The 21,419-nt window shown below is 57.3% G+C and overlaps 1 protein-coding gene across 2 annotated transcripts in view; it reads left to right on the plus strand.

Annotated features, from left to right (window-relative positions):
* Ak4 (adenylate kinase 4) overlaps positions 1-21,413 on the plus strand; it is a 26,486-nt gene extending 5,073 nt beyond the window's left edge. Inside the window, exons 1-5 of one of the 2 annotated variants that reach the window (XM_010605081.3) lie at positions 4,962-5,181; positions 8,732-8,851; positions 16,772-16,944; positions 18,208-18,326; positions 19,248-21,413. In XM_010605081.3, coding sequence (XP_010603383.1) covers positions 8,743-8,851; positions 16,772-16,944; positions 18,208-18,326; positions 19,248-19,362 — 516 coding nt within the window. In that variant the 5' untranslated portion in view covers positions 4,962-5,181; positions 8,732-8,742 and the 3' untranslated portion in view covers positions 19,363-21,413. Of the gene's footprint in view, positions 1-4,961; positions 5,182-8,731; positions 8,852-16,771; positions 16,945-18,207; positions 18,327-19,247 lie in introns of those variants that run through there. The other variant, XM_010605082.1, reaches the window with a different exon arrangement.
* The last annotated feature ends 6 nt before the right edge of the window (positions 21,414-21,419 follow it).

Genomic DNA, 21,419 nt, shown 5'->3' on the forward strand with positions numbered 1-21,419 from the left:
CGGCCCGGCGGGGACCTGCGCCTACCCCTGCATTCTGGGCTGCAAAGGCCGCTCCACCGCCGCCTTGAGGCCGACGTCCGCAGGACGCCCCCTGCCTGCACAGGTCCACGAGTCCAGCCCCCGTCCTGTCCCGGACCCCCGTTTTTTGTGCCCCTTGACCCTGCACACGCGGGACACACGCGCGGACACACTGCACATCCCACCCCACTGTGCGCCAAGTGGGACGGGACTGGTAACCAGAGTGCGGCACAGGCGAGTATTGTCCCCTGGATGGACACCCGGACAGCTCAGGGACACCACCGCCCGGCACCGGGCCCCACCCTCCTCCGGGGGTGTATTTTGATCCTACTCTGACCCTGCCCCTTCCTGGGATTCTGACTTTTGTTCTCCTTGGTGCTGGGCATTGGACCCAGGGCCTTTTGGGGAGCCACATCCTCTGCCCTTTTCATTTTTGAGACAGGTTCTCACTAAACTGCTTCAGTTGCCCAAGCTGGGCTTGAACTTTCGATCCTCCTGCCTCAGCCTCCCAGAGTGCTGGGATCACAGGTCTGTGGGCCACCAGGCTGAGCCTTCCATAGCTGGCGTGGTGAAGCAGGGGCCTAGGTCGCCCATTCTGCGGCCCTGTCCTTTCACCTCTGTGCACCCCCATTTACAGGGAGGGGTGGCTAGGGGGTGCCTGGTCTGACCCTCCTGGGGTGTGCAGTTTTCCCTCTGATGCCATCTGCCAGCCTTTGCTGCCCTCTGTGTTGGGAGTGGCCTGAGGTCTGGGGTGGAGACAGCGGGGAGCACCAAGCTGGGCGTCTTTAGTGCCCCTGGGTGCACGCTCCATTCCGGGCAGCAGGGCTCCTGAGGACCTGGCCTTTCCCTTGTAGAAGTGTGGCTGGGAACGCTCGCTCCTGGGCTGAGGCTTTGAAGACTCCATTGGCTGTTGCCCTTGATCATCTTAAGTCTTCCTGTATGGACTTTGTCCTCTGGTCCCCAGCCCGTTTCCTGGGGTCAGAGTGACTGGAAGTTGCGGGGTCTTTGGTCTTCTGGGGATCAAGTACCTCCCAACCGAGAGGGGAGGTAGAAGGAGGGCGGCTGGCTCCCCGGACTGGGTGGGAGCGCGGGCTGTTTTCCTCTCCAGAGGTGAAGTGGTGCCCTGGGGGCTGCGGCCGGAGAGCCCTGCCTGGTGCCCAGCTCTGTGCTGGCCGCTGGCTGTGAGGGGCACCCTGATGGAGCCGGCCCTGTGTGCCATGGGCCCGGGCAGCCTGCTGTGCTCCTGCAGCCGCTGCCTGGTACCAGCTGCCCCCCAGGAAGGGCCGCTGCAGTGCCCCGCCTGCTCACCTCTTCCCTCTGTGCACACTTTGTTTTATTTTTATTTTTGCAGGATTACTGGGGACTGAACCCAGGGCCTTCACACTGAGCTGCGCCCCAAGCCCTATGTTTTATTTTGAGACCAGGTCTTGTGCAGTGTGAGGTTGCCTAGGCTGGGCTTGAGCTGTGGATCCTACTGCTTTTTTTTTTTCGACACAGGGTCTTGTTATGTAACCCAGGCTGGCCTAGAGCTTGCAATCCTCCTGCCTCAGCCTCCTGAGTGCTGTGTGACAGGCGTGCGCCACTACCTGTCTCCATCTCCCCAGAAGTCAGCCTGTGGGGTGGTCTGTTCTGCTTATGTGGTGGTACGGCTTGCGGTGCATCTGGGCTTCGCTCCGTGTGGCCGGGATGCTGCAATCCGGGCTCCCCCAGGCCCCCTTTCAGCTCCCACCCCTATAGGTCTCTGGCCCAAGGTCTCTTCTGGCTGTTGAGTCAGTAGCAGGGGAGCTGTCTTCCCATGCCAGCGTCAGGGGTCACGATCACAAAGAATGTTAGCCAGCTGTGGTGGAGCATGCCTGTAATCCCAGCACTCACGAGGCTGAGGCAGGAGGATTGCCCTCACTTTGAGACCCTGCGAGACCCTGCCTCAAAAAAAAAAAAAATTCTGATAGTGATTGCTTTTTTCTTGGGGCAAATCTGCAGAGTAGGAGAACCCGCGGTAGCATTACTCAGTGAGTTGTTCTCCTGGGTGTCCATCTCAGGTGTAGGAAATGTGGCCAATTTCCCCTTGGACACGTCTTGGAGTTGGCTGTGAGGAAAGATGTTCAAGAACGAATCCATTTCTGCTCTTTATTGTGTTCACTACGGCATTGCTGGTTTTGCAGCAGGGACCTGTGTGTCCAGTTAGACAGAGGCCAAGTGGTCCTGAAGAGACGACCACGCTCAGGGGCCCGACTCTGTGTGTGCGCACGTTAAGTGCGGGTGCCCGTCTTACATAAGAGCAACAATTTCTGAGCACTGGGGCAGAGCCCAGCACTACATCCAGCCCTGCTTCCTCACTTTCCGAGCTGGGGGCAGGTTTGTAATCTCAGCACTTAGGAGGCTGAGGCAAGAGGATCTGCTTTGAATTCTGCTTTGACCGCACAGCCAGACCCTGTCTCAAAAACAGACAAGGAAAGACAAAGTAAAGCTTCACGCTAGGAGCGACCTGTTGCTGCTCATTGCCCAGCGTCTGGAGGAAATTGGGGTTCCTGCTGGGCGGCCGTCCAGGGCTGTGTGGTTATGCTGGTTCCACCCTGACTCGTGGGCGGGGGCTCAGGGACCCTGCCATCCCCTGGCCTCCTAGGTCCCCAGCCACGCCCTGGCACCAACCCAGCCCAGCCTGCTGGGTACCGAGGTTGCTGACAGCAGGAGCCTGCGTGCTGGGGGCACATCCTCCCCGGAGTTGGTGCCTGCCAGGCCCTGTGGATGCAGGGACGCAGTGGGACCTGGCGTGGGCAGCGGCAGGGGCTTTAAGTTTTATTTATTTACTTCTTGGCCTCAGGGCTTGGGCCCAGGGCCTGTGCATCTGAGTGTGTGTTCTGCCCCAGTGAGGGTCAGGCCCCAGCCGTGTCACAGCCCCTGGTGCCTGACTGATTCATTTACATACAGTGGGCCCTCAAGTTACGACCGTCCTGACAGATGAATGACTTGGGTTACAACCAGAGTTTTAGTTTTATGAACAAAGTCTTGACTTACAACCTGAACACTGGCTGTTTGTGCTTCCAGATGGTCTCAGATACAGTCTTAACCCTTAAGGAGCTCTGGAAGGAACAGGACACATCCTCTCCTGTGTGGGGTTCACTGGGAAATCCTGGGCCGGGGTCTCTCTAAGGACACTGAGATCCGCCTGTGTGCAGGAGAGAGACTCTGAAGGCCGTGTGGAGGGGCCTGAGCCTTCCTTGACCAACTTGAGTTACAACCAGCCTTTGAGAACGGATTGAGTTTGCAAGTCAAAGGCCCACTGTACTCATGAAGCAGACATTCGGGGCTCCAAATAGTTATAAATTCATGTAAATTCAGTATGAAGGGTATGTGGGATTGCCTCATCCCTTTAAAACCTACCAAGTAAATTTTTTTTTTGTACCAGGGATCGAACTCAGGACCTTGCGTTTGTGAGGTAAGTGGCGGAACCACTGAGCTACATCCCCTGCCCCCAAGTAAATTTTTTACTGTGGTACTGGGGATGGGACCCGGGGTCTTCTCACTGAGCTACACCTCCAGCTATTTTTATTTTTTGCTTTGAGACAGGGTCTTGCTAAATGCCTAAGTTGCCCAGGCTGGGCTCAAACTTGGGATCCTCCTGTCTCAGCCTCCCACAGCGCTACAGGCTTTCACGAGCACGCCTGGCCTGACTGTTGTGAATTACGAAGGGTACCCTCACACTGGTTATCCCAAGTGTTGCCCACACTGGAATTACGTTTTCCTGGTGACCTTGGCCACCGTGTGCTTCCCGATGCCGGATCAAGTGTAATTCCCTTAGCAGACAAATTCTTTCAAGCACAGGAGTTGGACAAGTGATTTTAGGGCTCACCCCTCACCCTGCCTGTGATGTTTGTGTCAGCGTGGCCTTTGAGACTTGGTACCAAAGGTCCACTTGTCCGGCCTGCAGAGGCGGTGGATGTTACACTTTAACAGTTTGTCCTTGTGCCTGGGCAGCCCTGGCAGTGTGGCCCCTCCTTGGCTGGGCCAGGCGCTCTCCCCACCCCCCGGCATTCCCAGGCAGCGGGCGCCATGTCCTTCTTGGCTCTCAGCACTTTCTTTGGGGCGAATTAACCAGTGGCCCAGCGCCTTGTGATTCTTGGGACGTGCTCCAGGCCCAGTCTGGCTGTTAGTGGGTACCTGTTAGCGCTAGTCCACAGCACTTGTATTAGCTTTTCTTTTCTTTTGTCTTTTGAGATAGGGTCTGGCTATGTAGTTCAAATTCAAACTCAAACTCACGGGGATCCTCCTGCCTCAGCCTCCTGAGTGCCGGGGTTACAGGCGTCCGTCACCACACCCGGCTTGATGCACAGGTGTTTGAGTTTGATGAAGCCAGCTGGTCTGTCTGTTTTTTCTTTGGTGCCCTAGGCTTTTGAAATCAAGGCTGAGAAACCATTTCCTAACTCCGGAGAAAGCCTTTGGTTTTAGACATAGGGCTGGCAGTGGATTCCCATTTTGAACACATCACCCAGGTCATTGGCAACTGTGGAAGTTTCTAGACTAAAGTAGGGTACCAGTTAAGAAGTGTTACTGTACCAGCAGAAAAATGGGCAGATGTTGAACTTGAGACTTGTAAAATCAATGCTTCCAAGAGTGCCTATTAGTAAGAGTATGAAATGGCCTCTGCCTTCAGAGACTTTATAAGGTAAAGTATGCACTCAGTTTCTGTAAGGCTTTTATTGGGCTATTTTTATCACATTAATATTTATTTATTTTTTGATTTTTTGGGGGGGTACTGGGGATCAAACTCGGGACCTTGTGCTTGTGAGGCAGGTGGTGGAACCATTGAGATAAATCCCTGGCCCTGTTGATTTTTTTGACAGGGTCTTACTATGTAGCCCAGGCTGGCCTCAAGCTCAGAGATCCTCCTGCCTCAGCCTCCCAAGTGCTGGAGTGGCAGGCGTGAATCACTAGTTTTAGACTTTTTAGTGTCTTCCATTTTGCCAGGGCTCAGCAGCCCTCCTCTGGACAGAAGACAGCCTTGAAGGTTGGCAATTGCTGGAGGGGAGGGAACAGGTGTTCTGGGTGGAGCCCTGGCCCAGGTGGGGTGAGGACTGTGGATTTAAACCCAGAGCCACACAGGTGCAGCTCAGAGTTCCGGAAGCCTGAGGGACTGGTGTGTGGAGCCAGATGGAGCTGGCGGAGGTGCTGTGCTGGGGACTACGTGGGTCTCCCTGGGGATTTGGGGAGGGGATAGCGCCTGCATGGAGGGGCGACCCAGACAGAGCCAGCACGTGGAAGCAGCCTGCGGGAAGTCGCAGGCTTTGGAGCGGCATCTGCGGCCTGGGCTGGCTTTGCGGGTGGGGCGGGAGCTGTGAGGACCAGACAGGGCCCTGGGAGCAGGGCCTGGGTAGAGCTGTACATGCGCCGTCTGTCACCCCTTGGCCCACCCTCCCTTCGCCAAACCTGCTCTTTGGCTTTATTTGTTTTCTGAGACGGTCTCCGTGTGGAGCCCAGGCTGACCTTGAACTCAGAACTCGTGGCGATCCTCCTGCCTCGGCCTTCTGAGTGCTGGGCTCACAGGTGCGGGACAGCACACGTGTGCTTTTTAAAACTGTCCTTCCTAGGTGAGTGGGTTCTCCATGGTTGCCAGTTTGATCAGCTAAGTCTCTGGAGGTCTTTCTGTGCAGGCTGTGGCTCTGTCAGACTGTGACTTTGTTTTCCTAGATTTTAACTCAGCTGCTTCTTCCTCCTCCCCCTTCTTGCCGAGCGACGCTGGCGTAGTCTGGAGAATGGCGACTGTGTCCACGTTCCCAGCTCCGTAAGTGGTAGCTATGGATCCCAGCTCGCACATCAGTTTTTCCAAAGGCTGAGCAGTTTCCGACCTGCATTCGCTCCACTGAGTTTAAAAGAAATACAGTCTGCAGTGTGGACCAAGTGTGAGGTCTCCCTTTCATGCGGCTTTGGGGTTTCCCGTGCTTTTCCAGGGTTTGGGGCCTGAGTGTGGCTGCTGTCCCGTTTCTCGCTGTCGTGGATTGGAAGCGAGTCAGGACCTGCTGTCCAGCTGGCCACTGGGGCCCCTGACTCCCGGCTCTGCCTTTCCCCTGGCTCTCGACCCGGCAGGCCCTGCCCGGCTTTGCTCTCCTGTCCCCGTGTGATTAGGATTCTAGATTCCTCCAACCTCTTGTGCCCAGCTCGGGGCGCTGGGGCTGCTCCCCGGAAGTGCTCCCTGTTTGGGGGCTTCCCCGTTCTGGCCGCTTCCTGCAGCGGCTCTGCAGTCCTCTCTCCTGAGGGTCTTTAGCTGCGCTGTCCTGGCTGCCTCCATGTTCTAATGGATTCAGAACACTCCGCTTTCCCGGTCATTCTGACTGGGGAAGAGCTGGAAGTCACACAGTGTCAGGTCCCGTGAACAAGGTGGACGAGGACACAGCGTCGTGTGTTTCCAAGCTGGCTTTCCCCTGGACAGTGCCCGGCAGCAGCCCTCATGGTATCTGGACCACATCTTATAAATGCAGGCACAAAAGATGACTCCAGAGCTGCTGCAGACAGTGGGAGGAGCCAGGCGTGGTGGTGTAAATCTGTGATCTCAGCACTTGGAGAGGCTGAGGCAGGAGGGTCGCTGTGAGTTCCAGGCCAGCCTGGAATTATGTGAGACCCAGCCTCAAAAATCAGAGGGAAACACAGACACATAGGGACAGGGACAGACTGCTGGGTCTTGGCAGTCCTGCCAGGCATAAGGACTTGGGGCGAGTGTGGGTTAGCTGGAAAACAGAAAGTGATTCTCTAAATCCTGAGCTCCCGGTCGAATCCCGGAAAGAACCCCAAGTCCTAACTGGGTTTAACGGCTGCCCCTGCGTTTCTGTGGGTGTTAGGAAGATCGGCTGCTGAGGGCCGGGGCCTCTCCAATTCAAGAGCTGGTGGAGGCAGTGACCTTCCTGCCGGCTGGTGTGGACGGAAGCCGACAGCACTGCCAGCGCCCTTCTGACACCTGGTTGGCGGCAGCCGCCCTACTCAGTCACCTGTGTCCAGCGCTTGGGGAGAGAGACCGGTGGTCTGCTCTGTGGGGGGCGCCACTGCTCCCACTTTGGGATTCTTCCTGTGTAGCCCAGGCTGGCCTCGAACTCTCGGTGATCCTCCTGTCTCAGCCTCCTGGGTGCTGGGAGCACAGGTGCACACCAGCCCGCCGAGTTTACTGTGTGATTCCTGCGGTGTGGATGAGGAGGCTTTTGGGGAGTCCTCATTGCTTGAAAGCCACGGCTGTCAGGGCTGGGGCCACATTGAGGGGAAACCTTCTTCCTAACTCGGAGGCCGGGACAGCAGAGCGGCTCTCTCTGGGTGCAGAGCCCAGACCAACCGAGGCCTTGGCTCTGATGAGTGCACAAATTTAAGCCCAGACTGGGCAACTCGAAGAGAGAAGCTGGAAAGAGGGTGGGCCGTGGTTCAGCAGGATGGTCCCAGAAGCAGGCTGGGGTGTGGGCTGCTCCCCCTGACACCCCTGAGCCCTGGACACAGCCTTGGCCCAGCTCAGCTGCTTGTAGTGCTCTGAACGGACCCTGGGTCACTGCCACGTGGGCCTGAGAGCTGTGTTCCGAGACAGCACCCCTATGAGATGGAGCTGGAGGTGTGAATCCTCGCTGGTGAAGATACAGCTTGGTGTGGATTTTTATTTATTTTGAAGTTAATGAATCTATTAATTTGGTGTTTTGACACAGGGTCTTACTATAGAGGCCATGGTGGCCTCGAAGATCCTCCTGCCTCAGCCTCCCGAGTGCTGGGATGACAGGCGTGCACCACCACACCTGGCTCACCCTGAGTGTTCAGTGTGGCTGTAGAATTTCACACTCTCCAGACACCTGAGGGGTGTGTGTGTGTGTGTGCCTCGCTGTGCCCCTCCTCGTGGGATGTCACACCTATGGGTGTCCTCGTCCTCTAAGAGCTGTTTTCCTTTGAGCTGGTCTTGCCATAACCCCAGGGTGGCTCTGGGTGCCACCACTCACAGCTCACCAGGTGCCACTGTCCGGGCAGTATCTTTACTTCTGTGCCGCCTTCAGGTTGTGAGCTTGGCGCTGTGTGACGTGTGTGATTTAGCAGGCAGTCTTACTTTTTTTTTTTGGTACCAGGAATTCAACTCAGGACCAGGAATTCAACTCAGGACCTTATGCTTAGGAGGCAGGCGGCAGTGGCACTGTGCTAAATCCCAGGCCCTGGCCAGTCTTATTTTTTGAAAATTCACATACTATTCAATCTGGCTAGAAGTGGAATATGTGTTTCTCAAAGTTGAAGTTGAGTATATTGATTTGAATTTATATTTTCTCCCATTCTGCAAGAAAATAGAAAACCTATTGATTTTTAAAAATGTTGACTCTGAATTGTGCTCCTTTGCTGAATTTGTTTACCAGCTCTAAATCTTTTGGTGAAGTCTTTAGGGTGTTCTAAGCATAAGGCCCTGTCACTTGCAAATAAAGATAATTTGATTTCTTTTCCTGTTTGTACCCTTTTTCTGTCTTTTTGAGACAGGATCTCAGTGCACAGTTCAGGTTGGCCTTGAACTCACCTTGCAGCCCAAGCTGACACTGAACTCCAGGAGGTCCTTCTGTCTCAGCCTCCAGGGTGCTGGGTCTTTTTTCCTTTTCTGCATCTGGCATCATGGTTTCAGACCCTCTGGCGGTGTCTCCTCCACCCCTGGTTGGGTGCTTGGAACTGGCCAGCATCGCCTCCCCGGAGCCTGCCTCAGCGTCTCCTCTCTTCTCTGCAGCGGTCGGTGACATGGCCCGGCAGTACCTGGAGAAGGGCCTGCTGGTGCCTGACCACGTGATCACGCAGCTCATGGTGTCCGAGCTGGAGCTCCGGAGCGGCCAGCACTGGCTGCTGGACGGTGAGTGATGGGAGCCAGGCTCTGGAGGGGCTGGCCGGGGTCTCCTCGCCCTCCTCGGTCTGTGCAGATGAGATTCCCTGCATCCCCAATGCCGTTAGAGAGTGTTACGGTTCTACGACGTGGAAACTGTGTAGCCCAGGCTGGGCTCGAATCCACAGTCATCCTCCTGCCTCAGCCTCCCGAGTGCCTCATGCTGGGTCCTGGAGCTCATCTTAATGTTTAGGTTCTTTCTTATTCTCCAGGAGCTGCGCAGACCACAGCTGTGGGCCGTGGCTCTCACCTTGCAGTGACGGAAACTGGGATTGCTCAGGGCATGCGTCCAGGTGCTGCTGGGCACCCACTGCAGTGGCAGCAGGCCCTGCGCTGATGGGTTCTGGCCTGGGGTCAGTTGTGCAAGGAAGTGCACAGCACTAGGAATGGACACCAATGCAGGGTCCTCCGCGTGGGACACTGAGGGGAGCACGGTCTCATCCACAGGCAGGAGGGACGGGACAGCCGGACGGACAGATGGACGGATGGCTGGCTGGATGGCTGGGTGGACAGGTGGACAGATGGCTGGGTGGACGGATGTACGGATGGCTGGGTGGGTGGATGGATGGATAGCTGGGTGGACAGATGGACGGATGGCTGGGTGGATGGATGGACGGATGGCTGGGTGGATGGATGGACAGATGGCTGGGTGGGCGGATGGACAGATGGCTGGGTGGACAGATGGACGGATGGCTGGGTGGGTGGATGGACGGATGGCTGGGTGGGTGGATGGATGGATAGCTGGGTGGACAGGTGGACGGATGGCTGGGTGGGTGGATGGACGGATGGCTGGGTGGACGGATGGACGGATGGCTGGGTGGGTGGATGGACGGATGGCTGGGTGGACAGATGGACAGATGGCTGGGTGTACAGGTGGACAGATGGCTGGGTAGATGGATGGACGGATGGCTGGGTGGACAGGTGGACAGATGGATGGATGGCTGGGTGGGTGGATGGATGGATAGCTGGGTGGGTGGATGGACGGATAGCTGGGTGGCTGGATGTTCCCCAGAAGGATGAGGGGGCTGGGACTCTGGGGGCCCGGAACCAGAGGCGCGGGGCGGGACTCAGCCAAGCGCCTCCCAGCCTGTACCCCGAGGAGGAGCCAGGTGACCGGGTGTCGTGTGTGGGCGTCACGGCTAGGGCTGGTCTCGGAAAGACGGAAGCAGCTCTGTGGCAGTGGACTTGGGGTTCTCAGGCCTGCGTGGGACCACAGCAGAGCTGGAAGAGGCAGCATTTCCGGGAACAACCAGGTGGAGATGAGGCCGCTCTGTGTTAGGACCTGTAGCTCTCCTGGGTGCCAGGGCTTTGTGTGTCTTGGCTGTCACCACTGTTCTGGGCCTCTCAGCTAAGGCCATTTCACCATTGTGCATTCTTTTCTTTTCTTCTTTTTGAGACAGGGTCTTGCTCTATAGCCCAGGCTGGCCTTGGACACATAGGGATCCTCCTGCCTCAGCCTCCTGTTGAGTTTACAATGATTTCTTTACCTTAAATCTCTTCACTGTGAGGCTCCTGTCTTGTAATATGAATCCATGTTATCTTAGTGAACCTGACCGTGTGCGCCAAGGAAGACCTTGTTAAGTCTTTGGAGGCCTGGGCCCTGGCGCCTGGCTGGGGGTTGACTCCCAGCTCAGGCGTTCCTGGCTGAGGCCTTGTACAGTTTGCATGCCGCTCTGTGCCCGATTTCTCCCGGGGGTGGCTTAGAAGGAAGGTTTGTGCGTGATGTGGGCGCAGCTGGGCTCTGTCCCCAGTCGCAGGGCTGGAGTGGGCCGGGCGGTTGGTGGAGCTGTTCTGTCCGGAGCAGCCTCCCTGAGCTCGCTGTAGGCCCATCTGGTCCCTGCAGCTCCAGGCCCAACGTCCGTCTGGTGGTGTGAGCAAGCTGTCCCCGGCCCAGCGCCAGGCCTGCTGTCCTCGGCACCGAGCCCGGCATGGGCCCCACGCTCTCGTGACAGATGACGCTGCTGGGCCCACCGGTGTGTGGAGCCCGCGCGGTGCACCGTGTGGCTGGCTTGTCCTCACGGCAAAGCTCAGTGCTGGGTGTGCGTGTGCCGGAGGAGGGAGAGGGCCTTCCTCTTTTTCTACTTTTCCTTTTCTTCTGAGACAAGGTCTCACTTGTAACCCAGAGCCATCCTCCTGCCTCAGCCTCCTGGGTCCACCCACATTGCGAAGCCTCTTGCGGGAGAGGAAGAGCATTTAGGAGCAGCTGCCGGGCTGGGCCCGCTGGGTCTGCGTCTCTCTGTGAGCAGGGCCGGACCGTGCCAGACCCGGGTGCCTGGCAGGGCTGGGCCCGTGTGGCATCACCTCGGGGATGTAGGCCTCCTGACAACCCACAGTACGTTGTTTCAAGAATCAAATGGATAGGGCCGGGCATATAGCTCAGTGGCCCCATGCCTGCCTTGCAAGCACAAGGTCCTGAGTTCAAACTCTGATACTACGAACACACACACACACACACACACACACAAAATCCTCCACAACAAGAATGAAATAGATAAAGCCCAGTGTGGTGGTGCATGCCAGTAACCCCAACACTCAGGAGGCTGAGGCAGGAGGATCACTGAGTTTGAAGTCATCGTAGTGGGCTGGCTGCATAATGAGTTCAAGGCCAGGCTGAAGTACATAGTGAGACCTTGTCACAAACAAACAAACAAAAATTTGTTTCTGTAGCCAGGTAGCCATCAAAGTCTCCCGCAGAATGGCACATTCATGTTTTGATTTTTATTTGTTTATTGTTTGAGAGAGGATGTCACTGTGTAGCCCAGGCTGGCCTCAGCCTAAGAGTGGCTCTCCTGCCTCAGCCTCCTGAGCACTAGGATTCCAGGTGTGCCCCCCACGCCAGGCTTGCAGTTTGGTTTTAAAATAGCTTCCGCAATTTCAGTTATTTTAGAAGAAAGTTTGGTTAGACTTTCTGAGCAGTGATGAAGGGTAGGGTAATCTCCAGCAGACGCCCAGCTGAACAATGAATTCGAGAAAATGCGTGACTCACGGGGTGGGTGGACGACAGGGACAAAGAGGGAGCCCAGGCGACAGCTTGTAAAGAGGATGCCGCCGCTCGGAGAGACCCCTGCCTGGTGGGTGTGGAGAGACCGGAAGTCGTGATGAAGTTAACCTGAAGGACATCGTCTGCCAGGTTGGATGTCCAGGGTGGGCACAGCGGCCCAGTGTGCTGGGCCTGGGCCCAGCCCCAGAGCTGCATAAAGCAAGCTTTTATTTTCTTTTTTTATTTTTGAGAAAGGGTCTCACTATGCAGTTCAGTCCAGCCGTCCTTGAACTCACAGCGATCCTCCTGCCTCAGCCTCCTGAGCGCAGGGATGACAGACGTGCGCCACCAGGTGGGGCAGGAAATCGAGGCTCCTTTCAGTGGATGCTGCTGCAGCCCTCTTCGGCTGCAGGTGCTGAGTCCGCTCTTGCGCTCCCGGACCTGCGCCTCCCAGCCGGCCTCCCCTCACCTCGCCTCCGCAGCCTCCCTGCTGCTCTGGGTCCCTGGGTCCCCGCGGGGGTCAAGGACGCGCGTGTGCAGGGTCTGCCCGACCTGAGCCCGATGGGCACGGAGAGCAGGTGAGGGGCTGGGGTGCAGGGCACAGGTCCCGGGCAGCCCCGTGCGAGCAGGTGGCTCTGAGCCCACTTAGGCCGAGGGAACAGGATGGGAAACCAGCGGTGGGGATGTGGCCCAACTGGGCCTGAAAGTTCAACAGCTGAGTTCATATTAAAAGTAAGTGAGGGGAAAGTTAAAAATAAAATGTGCAACGTTTTTGTTTGTTTTTTGAGACCCTATCTCACTAACTCAGTGATGCTCCTGCCTCAGCCTCCTGAGTGCTGGGATTTCAAGTGCGCGCCACCAAGACCAGCAGAACAAAGTTTTAAACTTTCTCACATTTAAAAATCGACTTTAGACATTGATCTATACATTCATATCACACATGCCCAGGTGCCCTGAGCACCAGAGTCAGGCACAGGACAACTGTCCTTACCCTTGAAGTTCAGTGGTCAGGAGAATCTGCTTCTCTGACTTATGCAGTGGCTCTCAGGACTGGATGGATTAAAATTCAGGGCAAAGCTACATCCACGGTGTCTGAGGTGCAGATTGCCGGTTTAATAAGAAAGTATCAGGGCGTCACAGCGCACACCTGTAATTCCAGCACTCAGGAGGCTGAGGCAGGAGGATCGCCGCAAGTTGGAGGCCAGCCTGGGATCAATAACAAGAGCCTCTCTCAGAAAACAAGCAAACAAAAGAAAAAAAGCTCTTAATTTTCAAATTTAATAACAGCGGTGAAACTGAAATGAACCTCTTGCGGAGGGTGGGTATGGCCAGGAGAGTGCCCTGCTTGGCTTTTGTTATAATTATTACAGTTTTTCTAGATAGTACGGTTTTTTGTTTCATATAGAGAACTCTGTGCATGAATTCTCTTGCCTACCTGCACATTTCACTTTGATTAATCTCTCTTCTTGCTTTTTCTTGGGTTGTTGTTGCAGTTTGGGTTTTACTTGTTTTTGCCTTGCCCTCATTAGTCCTACGGGAGTGGTACAGGCACCTAACGCAGCTGAGCTCTGTGTCTTTGTCTCCCACCCTTCTCCCCTCCCTCCATCTGCTGGTGCTCTAATCTCTTGATTCGTCCCTAAATGTACTAGAAAGGATTGAATTGCACACTTTCTTTTTGTTACTAGGGATTGGATTCAAGGCCTTTGCACTGAGCTACACCCCCAGCCCTTCACTTTTTATTTTTATTTTGAGACAGGGTGTCACTAAATTGCTAAGTAACCCAAGCTAGGTTTAGGCTTGAGATCCCCCTGCCTCAGCTTCCCAGAGTGCTGGGATTCCAGGCACCCAGGCATTGTGTACTTACACACCATGGCACAGAGTGCACACTGTGTCTGGTGATGTGTGTGGTTGTTTAGCACAACTTCTTAGTTGGATTTTGTTGCTGGTTTCCCTCCCCACTCAGTGCAGGAGGAAAGGCCCAGGAGGGCTGTGGCCAGGACTTCCTGTCTCCAGGATGGGGCTTAGACGGTGCCGGGGGCCTGGAGTGGGCCCCGTGCCTGAGGCACATTGTGGTCTTTGCTGCTTGTCCTGACCAGGCTTCGAGTTCGAAGGCTATGGCTGGTGTCACACTCTTTGTTGAAGACATTTCCCTCCCTGTGTAGACTTTATGAAGAATTATTTTTTTTATGCTTGAAGTAAATTGACTACTTTCATGTTTGCTTTTTTGTTATTTTTGAGACAGTCTCCCAGTGTGGCCAGGAACTCACTGTATAGCCCGGGCTGGCTGCAAACTCAGGGAGATCCTCCTACCTCAGCCTCCCGAGTGCTGGGATTGCAGGCATGTGCCACCACGCCTGGCTCAAAACATCACACGCTATTCTTTTTCCTCCAGTACAAGGGACCAAACCCGGGGCTGCACTCATGCACCGAGCCATAGCCCTGCCCAGCATTTCTGTGTGAAGAATGCCAGCTGTGCTGGGTAGCAGTGTGACTTCCAGAGCTTTCCCACCTTTGTGCTCTCCAGTCCTTCTGGGATGCTCAGCCTGCAGTCTGGCGGCGGGGAGGGGCTCTGTGCTCCAGGCAGCCCCGCCAACTCCCGTCCACCCGCATGGGCGGCTGGTCACCACCCATCCCTGACCCGGCCTCGTGCCTCTGCCTGTCCTCTGTGTGCTGGGTACCTGGCCCTCCCTCCACACACAGTGCAGATGCGACCTGTGTGTGTCCCCCCTAGGGACGGGTCTCCCTGTGCTGTCACCTTGTGGAAGGAAGAGGCGGGGCAGAGGCTGGAGGGGGACCCCACAGCCTGGGTGCTGTGGCCCTGGGGTGTGTGGTGACGCTAGCCTTTCCTCTGTGCTCTCAGCTGGGAAAACCTCGCTGCTCTGCTGAGGGGAGCTGGCCACCAAGATCTCCTGGCCCCCTGCTGGATAAGAATTCACCTTTCATCTTGCAAAGCCATTTTTGTTGTTTTTTGAGCCAGGGTCTCGGTATGTAGTTCAGACTAGCCTTGAATTTATAGCAACCCTCCTGCCTCAGCCTCCCAAGTGCTGGGATTACAGGCCACACAGGCTTAACCTGTGGTTTTAAAACCAGTATTTTGGAGTCCCAGAGTCCTATCAGTTGAGGAATGTGACGATTTTAGCAATCTAGGCTTTTAAAGTCCCATATCTCTAAGGGGACCCCAATTCCAGGCCCCTGTGCATACTGAAGCCTTGAGCAGAGGGGGACCTGGCACAGCGGGAATGCGCAGCCTGGGTCTGCAGCTGCGCAGCTGTTTCTGCCCCCAGCTGTCTCTGTACAAATAGGTTAGAGAGGTGGAGGGAGCTGCAGAGGGAGCCTTGGCCGGGGTTCACGAAGCCTGGTGTGTGGACCACAGGCCCTGGGCCGACTTCCTCTTCAGTGACCGGCTGGCTGGCTGCGGCCTCCATCCCGGTATGGTCGCCTTGGTCTCCTTCCAGCCGTGCAGAGGGCAGGTCACCGGGCCCGGAGAAGGGCTGCTCCAGGGTGGCGGAGGGGGCTCCAAAGCAGCACGCCAGGCCTCCCTTGTCCTTCTGTTGCCTCCCGATCTCGGCCCTTGTGGCCACACCAATGTCTCAGTGGCTCCTGCAAGCAGAGAAGCATGTGCCAAGGCCCAGGGGCCAGCGTTGCCCGGCACACAACCGCGATACGGGACTTCACGGGGGAGCTTCTGGGGTCCAAGCCAGAGCCCCCAGCGCTACCTCTCGGATGCGGCAGGGCAGCAGAGTGGGGAGCTTAGCTTCGCAGCTTGCTTTGTGCTTTCGCGTGACTCACACTCACAGCGGGGACAGCATGGTTTAGGGGGAGAGAGGCGGAGTATCTTGTGAGGAAGGCGAGGTAGGGTTTATTTGCAGTACTGGGGCTTTAACCAAGGGCCTCCGCACTGGGCTACATTTCCAGCCCATTTTTATTATTTTGTTTTGAGACGGAGTCTTGCTAAATTGCCCAGGCTGGGCTTGAATTTGGGATCCTCCTGCCCCAGCCTCCCGGAGAAGTGGGATGCACCACCCACTAGTCCTAACGTTCTGTGTTCCTGATGAGCCACAGAAAGAAGCTTCGATTTGTAAAGAGACCTCGGATTGTAAAGCGATCTTCGCTGCCCTCGGGCCCTGTTTCTCCTCTTTTCACCCTGCGGCCCTGAGGGAGAAGGCCTGTCCCCTGCCGGCTGCTCACGGGGTGCACAAGGCCCAGACCCTCCTGGGGGCGCCCAGGGGCGGGGTCAGGAGCAGCTGCCCACATCCGTCTGCGCGTGCGCGTGTCTGGGGTGTGAGTCCCGGCCCCTCTCCCAGTTCATACTGAGTTCAGTGCTGACCCAGGACTGCTTTGCTGGCCTGCGCTGAGGCCCGAACCTTTAGAAATGCCTGGCTTGTTTCTTTGTTTTTTGTGGCTCTGAGTATCTGACACAGGGACCTTTACTCCTGAGCTACACTGCAACCCCGAAAAGAACGGCCAGGACCCCTTGCTGGTGGACTGGATCCCGGCCCTTTAATCTGGAGAGACGCATTTTATTTCAAGACAGGGTCTTGCTCAGTGGTTACATTGCCCGGTCAGAGCTAGTGCTTGCAGTCCTCCTGCCTCAGCCTCCCAGAGTTCCAGAACACTGTGCAGTCGGCCACAGGGTCACCTCCGAGGTTCCGTGTGCGCCTGTGGGACTTTCTTTCCCCATCAGTGTGTGGGGAACCATCTGGGTGGAGATCACCGCAAGAAAGAGTCCCGGACGGACCGAGTCAGGGCTCTGGGCGAGGCACCGAGCCTCGCGGAGCGGACTTTTCCCTTCGCAGCGCAGAGCTGTGCTCTGGGGCCCTCGCGGGACCTTCCCGGTGTCCTCGCCCAGCGGCTGGCGGCTCTTAGGTCCAGGCAGGGTCCTGCATGTGACGCGTCTGTTTGGGGCCCAGGTTTCCCAAGGACGCTGGGGCAGGCCGAGGCCCTGGACAGGCTCTGCGACCTGGACCTGGTGATCAGCCTCAACGTCCCTTTCGAGACCCTGAAGGACCGGCTCAGCCGCCGCTGGGTCCACCCGCCCAGCGGCCGCGTCTACAACCTAGACTTCAAGCCGCCCAACGTCCCGGTGAGCCGTGCGGACGCGGAAGCCCAAATTTGGGAGTGATGGGAGGGGACCAGAAAAACAGGACGGCACACGTTCGCAACGTCACATCTGTTGCTGATGGGGAATTGGGAAAATGCGGCTCTGCTTTTGCGAGCCCCATGGCACAGCGCACCGGAAAAGGCCTCAAGGCTTTGGGCCCAGCGTGGTTGTGCTCACGTGTAATCCAGCAGGAAGACTGCAGCGAGTTCAAGGCCAGCCCGAACCACATGATAGGTCCAATTTCGAAAACAAAACAAATCAAAACCAAAGCAGACATTTTGTAATTGTTTTCCTGGATGCTTCATTCAGGAGTTGTAGAGATGGGATTGCAGTGTGGCCCAGGTCTTGAGCCCTGAGGGATCATCCTGCTTCAGCCAGGCTCAGAGGTTCTTAAAAAATTTGGGGAGCTTTACTGCAAGACATTTCCAAAGCCCAGTTTCCCCAGAAAGACACCTGCAGCCTGGGGGCTGCCCGAGGGGACAGGAGGCCATGGGCCATGCACCCCAGGCAGGGGCACAGCGGGCCCAGTGCCCACCTCTGCCCCTTCTGGAAGCCGAGCCCCTTAAAGTGCCTTCAAGCACGTGGCTAGAAGGCAGGCCAAGCAGAGAGGTGCATAGGTCCCAGGGGCCTTCTGCATTTGAGACATCCTGGATGTATGGGGGCTCTCGAGTGCACTTCAGATTTGAGGCCACACTCTGGTGACCCCTGTGGCTGTATTTTCTCCTACGTTAGTAATTTTCCTTACCGAAACAAATTCTTTAAGACATTATATTTTCTATTTTAAGAACTCACATTTTATTTATGTGTTTATAATTTTTGTTGTTTTGAAGCAGAGTCTTGCTATGTAGTTCAAGCTGGCCTTGAGCTCACTATGTAGTCCAGGCTGGCCTCAAACTCACAGAAATTCTCCTGCCTCAGCCTCCCCCATGCTATGAAGTCAGGGTTTGGAAAGGAAGGCAGTTTCGGGCCTGTTTGGGGGCCATCGTGACATCGTACATAGGTTTGCTGTTGGGGAGGTTTCAGGAAGTTCAGTGGATTTAAAGTGCAGTTCACCAGCAGCACTGGCGCCTGGAGAGCCTGACGGTGGAGATCCAGGTCAGGGGGATGGGGTCGTCTCTAGGGAGGTCATTGTCCCCACCCTCCTTGCCCTTCTCACCCATGGGGCAGGAGGCAGAGGGCTGGCAGGAAAGGCCTGGCGTGGCGTGGCCCGGCCGCTGGCCACGTCCACTGTCTGTGGCATTGCAGGGCGTGGACGACATCACAGGGGAGCCGCTGGTGCAGCAGGAGCATGACAAGCCCGAGGCAGTGGCTGCCCGGCTGCGGCGCTACAAGGACGCAGCCAAGCCAGTCATGGAGCTGTACCGGTGAGCGCGGGCGGAGGAGGGCGTGGGCAGTACGGGCGGGACTCAGCCCCCTGGGGTGGGGCTCGGCCAGGTCAAGACCAAGAGAGCTGGACCCCAAGTGCTGCTCCGCGGGTGAAGCTGCCTCTGGATTTGCTTCCCCCCGCCATCCCCACTTTTCTCCTCTTCCCCTGCTCTCTGTCTCTTTTGGCAGTGTGGGGTTTGAACCCGGGCCCTTGTGGAAGCCCCTCAGGCTCCTAACCCCGACCTGCCCCAGCCCTCTTCTTGTCCTTTCTAAGCAGCTGAGCTGAAGTCCCTGCTCTGTGTGATGTGGGGAGGGCCAAGGCTGGGTGTCCCCAGGGAATCTGGAGGCATCCACAGCGCCAGGAGTGGGGCAGGGCTCAGGTGGGCTCCTTGAAGCCCAGGCTTGCACGCTGCCTGGCCAGTGTCCTAGTGCTCTAGGCTCATGGAGTTGGTGAGCAGCGGACAGAGGACTCCTGTCTTCCAGGACAGACAGAAATCTGACTTTCTCTGTGGGGAAAAAGCCCTCAATTTTTACATCCCACAAGTAAAACATTTTAAGCAACATGCAGCAGGCAGAGCCACTCGGACGCCGTTGAGCACAGGGCAGCCGGGGTCACTGAGGGTTTGAGCCGAGTCCCAGGTCCCCATCCTGAGACCATCTGGGCCCCACGAGTGGTTGCTCCCGGGGGAGGGCAGTGGTTCACCTTGGGAAGGGCTTTGAGGCAGGTGCGGGGTCCCTGCCCGTCACCCTCTCCAAGGGAACATGGGCTGGCACTGTGTCATGTGCTCTCCTCGGGGCGCTTTGGGGCGCCTGGTGGCCCGTGACAGTGGCCCCAGCCGTGCCTGGCCTTGGCCCGATCCTCCTGTCCCAGCTCCCAGGGGAGGGACCTAAGATGCCCGTGCCTGTCACTTGTCTTTCAGGAGCCGCGGGGTGCTGCACCAGTTTTCGGGGACGGAGACGAACAAGATCTGGCCTTACGTTTACGCCCTTTTCTCCAACAAGCTGGCGCCTCTCCAGTCCAAAGAGGCCAACTGAGGTCGGGGCTGCCGACCTGCATCTTCCGGGCTGCCTCAGCAGCTGGCCGGGACCAAACGGGGAGACCCGAAGGGAGAACCAGCAAGTGTGAGAGCCCAACGGAGGCCTCCTGACCCGGCCCTGCCCCTGCCATCCACCCTGTGCCCCTGTGACGTGGAAGCCGGCCGCTGTCGCCACAGGGTTCCTGAGCAGCAGCTGCTCCCTGCTCTGGCTTGGGGGACCCCTCTTAGACCCTGGGCCGAGGGATGGGCTTCCACTGGCCGAAGGCTTTCCGTCTGTTCCCTCATCCTGCCTCGGGGTCCGCTGGGGGCCGTGTCACACTGGCACTTCCTGTCTTTGTCCCCTCTTCCTGGAACCCAGGGCAGGGACCCCGTGGGTCTCTGAGCCCCGGAGGCTGAGCTTGCGGTGCCCTCGTCTCCACCACTGCCCGACTCTCCCGCTTGCTCTTCTCCTTCTATTGTGAGAACATTAGACCTGCAGAGTCTTTGAGAGTTTTCAGAAACACGGAAGACCCGTACAGAAATGTCACGAGGTCATCGCGTCCATGGGCAGAAGTACTCGGACCCTGTGGGGTCAGGGATGAGTGGGACAGTCGAGCTCTTCACTGCAGCCGGCAGAATGGATTCTGATGGCGCTGCTAACGTGTGTCTTCTCTGGGGCGACTCCAGCAGGTCACCGGGCGGGGCTCGGGGCGCTGCAGCCTTGGGTGGAAGATCGCAGTCGTTAGGCTGACGACGACAGTATTGCCAGGATGTGGAGACAGAGTCTTTTGCTTTTCTCCTGTGTTCCAAAGATGCAGTCTGTGGGTGGCTGCGAGTTCTAGAAGCACAGGTAGTAACACCTTGCCATCCAGCCAGCCGCTTGTTAAAGGTGTTCCTGGTCCCGGCTACCTTTCCGCCCTCTCCTCTGGGAAGAAGCGTGAAGTGACTCCCGCTGCCTTACCCGTCCCCAGGGCGTCCTTCACTGTTCCCGGGAGTGACTTCCATTTGTCCCGGGGCACCAGGGAGCGAGCAGGAAGCCTGTGTCTGCCCGCGGTGATCTTGATCTGTCTGCGGCGCCCGGTGCCCGGACCCCTGCCATGCGCACTCTGGACGCCGGCGCCGCCACCGTCCACCCCTCCCGCTGCCTGCCTGGCCAGTGCTGTGCCCGTGTCCCTCTCGCGAATGGTCCTCAGCACACGTAGCTGAACTCAGGGTTTCTGCGGAACCAGGTAGAGAGCAACTCGGAGTGGCACTGCCATGGAGACGGCTTCCCCGACGAGAGAAGGCGGAGTTAAAGCTATTGAGAGGACAGTGTGTGCCCTGGGGGAGCAGAAACACCTTCCCCTGCCTTATAACGGAACGATTGCCTCTGGGGCTTGGGGCAGTGAGAGGGGAGACGGCCGGACCGGACCGAGTGCTTCCCAACCCCTCCTTCCTCCCTTCCACAGGAACTGGGCTGGGGCCACTTCCGGTCAGGCGGAAAGTTTCGGCTGCATCCGCTGGGGCCGAGACCCTGGCACAGGGCCTCCCCTAGGCCGAGCCCCGGGCTTTGAGGAGGTGATGGTCACGTTCAGTGGCCTAAGAAAAAGAGTGTTTCTGGTTCTTCTCTGTAAACTCACTAGCGTTCTCCTAGGGTGAGCGGGGTTCGTGGGACTGTTTGGACAGCAGTAAGGCTGCGGGGCCTCTTTCCTTTCCCTTCAGTGCCCCCACTCAGTTCTTCACATCCCAGCGCGGAGGCTCCCCGATGGGGCTCCCCGAGTCCTGCCCCCCGCGCCCTGGGCCCTGAGCTGCTCGCTCCCGCCTGGGGCTGCATCCCAGGCTGGCAGAGGCCAGCGCAGAGGAGCCCGTTCCTCTCCCTCGGCCTTGCGCAGAGGAAGCTGCTGGAGCAGGCTGAGCTCTCACCCCAGCCCCAGTCCTCCGTCCGGTGTGTGCCGAGCAGGCCCCTGATGTCCTCGCCGAGCCGTCCCGGCTCCTGCTCCTGGGCCTGGGCACCTCGAAGCTGCCCGACAGCCGCTTTCCCTCCTTGAGGTCAGAAAGAGCCCCTGCCCGGCCCCCCGTCCTGCCCCGATGCCGGGG

The sequence above is a fragment of the Fukomys damarensis genome, unplaced genomic scaffold (genome assembly GCF_012274545.1).
Source record: "Fukomys damarensis isolate Sample0158 unplaced genomic scaffold, DMR_v1.0_HiC HiC_scaffold_33, whole genome shotgun sequence".
Lineage (NCBI taxonomy): Eukaryota > Metazoa > Chordata > Mammalia > Rodentia > Bathyergidae > Fukomys > Fukomys damarensis.